The 6,626-nt window shown below is 42.0% G+C and overlaps 1 protein-coding gene across 1 annotated transcript in view; it reads left to right on the top strand.

Annotated features, from left to right (window-relative positions):
- Positions 1 to 6,435: 6,435 nt before the first annotated feature.
- The window catches only part of Serinc1 (serine incorporator 1), a 24,897-nt gene continuing 24,706 nt past the window's right edge, over positions 6,436 to 6,626 (top strand). Inside the window, exon 1 of the mRNA XM_004630237.2 lies at positions 6,436 to 6,563. Coding sequence (XP_004630294.1) covers positions 6,525 to 6,563 — 39 coding nt within the window. The 5' untranslated portion in view covers positions 6,436 to 6,524. The remainder of the gene's footprint in view (positions 6,564 to 6,626) is intronic.

Raw genomic sequence — 6,626 nt, 5'->3', positions numbered from 1 at the left:
ATAAAGTTAGTATCAGTATAAGATCAGATCATAAAGGAACTGAGTATTAAAACAGCTTTTTAAAAACTCCTAGTAGGGGTTGGGGAGATAGCTCAGTGGCCCAAGGCCCTGCCTGGCAAGCAGAAGGTCCCGAGTTCCAACCTGGGTACTGCATGCTGTGCCGGCCCCAGAAGCCCAGACATGCCATGCTGGCCACCAAAAATGGGCATGGTGATGTATACCTGTAATCCCAGTGCCGGGAAGGCTGAGACAGGAGGATCGCTACAAGTATGAATTGTATAGCAAAACCCTGTATAAATAAATAAATTTTAAAAGCTCGTAGTTTATTCATAATGGCAAATTTATAAAATCTTATGGTAGAAATTCAAAATTCATCAGCAGCCTGACTGCTGAGGCAGGATATGCGTGTGCGGCCTGTCTGCCACGTAATGAGACTGCTACGTTCAGTCAGCCTTGACCACCTTGTCAGGCTCTTTCTTCCAAATAGCCAGCTAGGTCAACCTGACCACATTCAGGTATGTCTGTGTCTTTCTACTAAAAATCCATACATATCTAGTCTTCATTTTAGCTTCCTTCAGGGACTCTATACTTTATGCCCTGAACACCCTGGCCCAGTCAAGAACATTCAACTCTACCTGCTTATCTCAAACTGCTTCTCTCCCAAAATGATCCTCTCTCATAATAAACAATTCCTTTTAAGTAAACCTGCTTAAAACAAGTCTGCCTGACAACATGACTTGATTCTTGTAATCCATGTAATCAATCACATAATAATTAGCTAACAGCTTTGTAAACTATATTTAAACTCAAGTGAAAACTGACTCTGGGCTGATGATTGGAACTGGTTCCCATTAGCCCACTAGCACCGCATTAAAGTTGCCTTCCAAACTCCTAGATGTGGAGTGTTTTCCTTCCAGTATTGGGTTTTTCCTGTAATATACTTACCTTTACTCATTTGCATTCTGGAATTATAAATTTTTCTTATGTTACAAGAACTTGGAAAAACTGCTTTCATATAAGAGCTAATATACACTTTTAAAAACACTCTTGGACTTGTGTTTGGTCTGGATTTACAAAACATATCATTTAATATTCTTTTTGATTTATTTTTTGGTACTGGGAGTCAAACTTAGGTCCTTGCACTTGCCAGGCAGACGCCTGAGCTGCTGAGCTATCCCCCAGCCCATCATAAAATATTCTTTACAGAGAAAACATTCCTAAAATTCATCTGGAACCAGAAAAAAAAACTAGAATAGCAAAAGCAATCCTGGGCAAGAAAAGAAAGGCAAGAGGCATCACAGTCCCTGACTTGAAATTATACTCAAAAGCTACTGTGATAAAAACAGCATGGTCCTGGCAAAAGGAAAGACTTGAGGATCAATAATGGAACAGATTGGAAGATGCAGACAGAACTTCAAACACTCAGCCATTTTTTATTGAACAAAGGGGCCAAACACATTCATTGAAAGAAAGATAGCCTTCTCAATAAATGGTGCTGGGAAAACTGGCTTTCCACATGCCAACTGCTAAAATTAGACCCATGTTTCTCACCATGTCTAAGCTACAGTTAAAGTGGATCAAATATTTAAATACTAAAATGAAAGCACTAAAAATCTACTGGAGGAAAAAGTAGGTAGAAATCTTGAAAAGACATAGGGGTAGGCAAAGAGTTCATGAACAAAAACCAACTGCAGGGGAAATACTTCAAAGAATCAACATTTGGAATCTCATCTCTTTGAAAGTTTCTGCATGTCAATAGAAATAACCAACAGAGTAAAAAGAAAACCCACAAACCAGGAAAAATTTTAGCCAACTGTCCCTCAAATAAAAGACTTCTACCTAGAACATATAAAGTATTTTTAAAAATCAGCCCCCAAAATTCAAACACCCAATAAAAAATGGGCAGCTGAGATGAATACACACTTCTCAGATGAAGAAATACAAATGGCAAGTATATGAAAAATGTTCAACAGCATTGGTCATCCAAGAAATGAAAATTAAAAAAACGTAAAGATCCCATCTCATCCTAGAAAGAATGGCTATAATCAAGAAATTAACCAATAACAAATCTTGGAGGGGCTCTGGGGAAAACAAACCCTTCTTCTCTGTTGGTGGGACTGCAGATTTCTGTAACTACTGTTGAAATCAATATGGAGATTTCTAAAAACAACTAGGATTGGAGAGCCCATTCAAGCCAGATATTCCCCTCCTGGGTATTTTTCCAGAACTGAAAATCATCATACCATAACAATATAAGTGTACCCATGTGTATAGCAGTGCAATTTGTCATAGCTAAATCTTGGAAACAACCCCAATGCCCATCAGGTGAGGAATGGGTTAAAAAAAAAAGTGGTATTTTTATACAAAGGAGTATTACTCAGCTATAAAAACAGATAAACTCAAGACTTTTAGATGTAAATGGACTCAACTAGAGACTATTCTAGTAAGTGAAATAAATCAGACACTCATATGTGTAAACATCATACTGTCTCACTAGTGTAAGAACCTGAAACAGTAAATAGGATCTGAGAGGTACAATAAGACACTGTGAAAAGGAAAGAATCTGTTCAAAGGGAAGAAACGACTGATATGAGGGAAAGGAGAAAAGAAGGAAGGAAAGGAAAAAAAATACATACATACATACACAGGGTAGCTTGGATGACTGTACTGCTGTTTTCTCCTAGTCTATCGAAAGGAGCACTTTATACTTAGTATTTCTCTTTCTCCCTTTTAACTCTAATTTTTTGAACAATCTTGCAGGCTTATCTCTGGTAATGTGAACAACTAATTTGAAGACAACACTATGCAATTTAACAACCATTGTTGAATTCCTATTATTTTGCATAGTGAAATCCTGTATTGTGTCAGATACTTTTATTACTATTTTTGTATTCTTTAAAGATAAAAATTTAAAAATAAATTCTATAAAGTCAGCAATTTAACAAAAAACAATAATCAATGAGACAACCAAAAAATTATTGTTGACAGATGGTAAAGAGAAAAATAAGACTGTTGTCTATCATTTTTATAATTACAAGTCTCCATAATATATACATTGTTGTGTTCAATTAATGCAGTATGTGTAATAGTTTAAACAAATTTAATTCCAAATAACGTACAGATTAAATGAACATAAAAGGCTTTACATACCTTAAGGCTGCCTGTTAGATTCTAGAGAGATAAATAAAAACAATTGTACTTAACACTGATAAGTTACTCAGAAAAATTTATTATGACCCTAAAGTAATTAACATATAAATGTATCTAACTCCCTTTGACATATTGAACATTTTAAGTGCTTGATGTTACAATTAACATTTTAAAGTTCACTAGAATTAAAAATATTGTTAGGTCTGTAATTTTCATTTCTACCTTTTTAAGCTATGGACACTTTATTAATTATAATTAATATGCTTTCTTCAGTTGATTGTAACGGCTAGAAAAACAGAGGAAGCAAGAGTGTCCTCCGGAGCTTCTCACAATAATGAGGAAATAATTTAGACATTGGAAGAGAGTCAAGAATACTAACCTGGGGGGCCTGCCCCTTAGCTCAGTTCTTTAAGTGGCTGCTTCAACAAAGCAGTCAGGCTCAGGTTGCTGTGGTTCGATCCCCACAACTCAAGCCAGCCAAACCTGCCCTGAAGTCATTCGGAGCAAAAATAAAAAATACTAACCTGCCTTGTAAAATATAATTTCATATAACAAAACATCATTCAGCCAAAATGCAAATAATATTCTTGTTGAGAAACACTAGATACAACAAAACTTACAAATTATGACATTCTAAAACATGAGCAGTCTCATTATTGCAGTTACTATCATTCAAACTTTACAACTTGACTCTAAAATTTTTATGGAAAAATAAATGAACTAGGCCAGCAAAACAGCTCAGTGGCCTGCAGCACCTGCTTCGGCAAGTTTAGGCAAGCTCAGGGCCCTCGGTTTGATCCCAGGCACCACACGCTGCGCGCCCCACCCCAGGGCAGGCTGAGCGGCCAGGGTCCAAGCAGAGCGGCACACGCCTGTAGTTCCAGCGCTGGGGAGGCTGAAAGCAGGAGGATCACCACAAGTCTGAGCTGCCTAGTGAGACACTGCACCAACCAAAGACATTTAAAAAAGAAAGAAAAAAAAATTAAATAAACCAGGTTTGAAGAAAAGAATAAAAACATTTGATTGTCTAGGTATTTACTTATATCCATACAACTGCAAGTGATACTACACACAAGAGAAATAAGAATGGACAATTTAATGCATAAAACAGAAGAGAGGGGCCGGGGAGATGGCTCAGTGGAATAAGCGCTTCCCTGGCAAGCGCAAGGGTCTGAGTTCAATCCCCGGTTCCGCCAAAAAAAATAAAAATAAAAATAAAACAGAAGAGAAAGTCCTGAAAGAGGCACATGTATGCATGGAAATACAACGTGTGATCGCAGCTTCATGGCAGCTGTAGAAGGATGTACTATTCTCTAAACCACACGGGGATAATTGATCAGCCATATGAAAAACACAAAGACAGTTGGACCCATTGGTGTACTGGAGCTAGATCAAAGAAATACTGCTAATATTCAAGAATTTTTAAACCATATTGTTACAGCTTGCCATTAGCCACGGTGCCTTATGGAAACCAGCAAAGGTGACACACCAGGGCTCCTTCCCTAGAGCCAGCTTAACAGCACATCACAGAGAGCATTTCTACCTTGTACCATATACCAAAAATTCAGTTCTAAATGGATGAAAAATCTAAGCACTAGGAGCAAACTGTACAACACGGAACATTTGATGGAAAAGATCTATAGAATCACGGGACTGCAAAGTTCTCAACAAGCAGCAAAGCAACGCAACTCAAGGGACAAGATTACTAAATATGACTACATGATGATGATTTTTAAAAATACACTGAGTTGTTAAAGGACACCATTTATAAAGAAAGCAGCTTGCCTAGGCTGGGAGACAACTGCTACACATAGCAAAGGATTCATTTTCACAAATATATAAAATCCAGCTACAAATCAACGAGGAATAGAAGAAAAATTGAAAAATTGGCTAAAGACTGAAATGCTCAATTAGGCTATCTGGACTTCACCCATAACAGTATCAGGTATCTGGAAACAAACTTGTACGTTATGAATCACAAGATGGTATCCTTTCCAAAAATACGTACCTCGCAGGAAATCTCAGGGAACCAACCTGAGAAAATGATCTGAGAAACTTAAACAGTCCTGTGGGCAGAGGCTAGCTTGGCTAGTCACAGAAGTCAGCAGTAGTAGCAGAAAACGGAAAGAAACGAGCCTGCGCTGTCTGCAGCACTCCTGTGAGGCCATATGAAGAGCGCCTTTTTAAGAGCGCGTCACATCTAGACATCACGGTTCTGTGAGGTTAATCTTCTCAACTCTAATACACCTAGCAGCATGCTGAGCTACTACACAGCCTGCACAATTCATACTGAAAGTGGAGTTTAAAATGCAGGAGACGGAAGACGATGCACGCAGGTGACACTTCCAGTCCATCTGAGGTGTGGGCTCGATGGATAGCTCCTTCCCACCTCATAAATCACTCCAGTGTTAAAAATTTTGCTTCCACAGTCATGACTGTTGTCTCTGGGCTGCTCTTCGGCTACCTCCTTCTGTCCTACAGTTTTCATTGTAATTTCCAGCAAATTATTTTAAATTCTGTATCTCTAGCCTGATTTTCAAGCTCGCATTTCCAAGAGAAATGGATTACATTCCAAGACCCCACGCCCCAGGTCTACGGGCAGCCCCGTATCTCGTGCAGCCCACTCCCTGCTTTTTTGCCTCCTCAGCTAACCGTGATGCTCTCAAGGTGGGATTGCTTGCTTCCCACTTTTCCCTCGGATTATCTTCAAATACCGTTATTTTAAAGTAGTGACAACTAAAGAAACAAAATTGCGACAACCACAATTTCCACACGACCGGCGGCAGCGCACGGCGCTCAGAAAAGCCCGCGCCGGCCGCTCGGCCGCTCGGCCGCCGCAGCTTTCTCTAACGCGGCGTTCCGCGCCCGCCCTCTTCCCGGGACGAAGCTCCCCGGTCGGAAGCACACAGCTCGGCCGCTCGAGGCCGGTCGGCCGCGCGGCGGGAAGCGGGAAGCGGGAAGCGGGAAGCGGGAAGCGGGAAGCGGGGCGGGACCCGCCGGCGCCGAGGAGCCCTGCCCACACCGGCCGCACCACGCAGCGCGGCGCCACTGCTGCTCGAATTCCAGAAGCTAAGTGAAAGTGGGTTTTTTCACATTTTTAATTCCAAAAGCTGCGAGCAGCCCACTTTCGCAGGGAGCAGCCTCAGACGCGGGCGGCGGGAGCCGCTCAGGGCGGGCGACGCGGCGCAACCCAGGCGCTCGCGCGCAGCCCGGGCGCAGGCTCCGGCCACGCCCACTGGCCGCCGGAAGTGACGCAAGCCCGGAGCCGGCCGGGCCCTGCCCCGGAAGAGCCTCCCAGGTAGTAAATAATCTGTAGAAGGCGAGAGCGACTGCGTCTCCATTTTGTCGGCGCCGTCCCAGCGGAGCCTGTCGCGATGGGGAGCGTGCTGGGGCTGTGCTCCGTGGCGAACTGGGTAAGGCGGCCTTGTTCCGTCGCGGCGGCCAGCGGGGCCGGAGGACGGGACCCGAGGGGCCGG

This window comes from Octodon degus, unplaced genomic scaffold, assembly GCF_000260255.1.
Source record: "Octodon degus isolate 3935 unplaced genomic scaffold, OctDeg1.0 scaffold00034, whole genome shotgun sequence".
Taxonomy (NCBI): domain Eukaryota; kingdom Metazoa; phylum Chordata; class Mammalia; order Rodentia; family Octodontidae; genus Octodon; species Octodon degus.
This window is presented reverse-complemented; position numbering and strand designations above follow the sequence as displayed.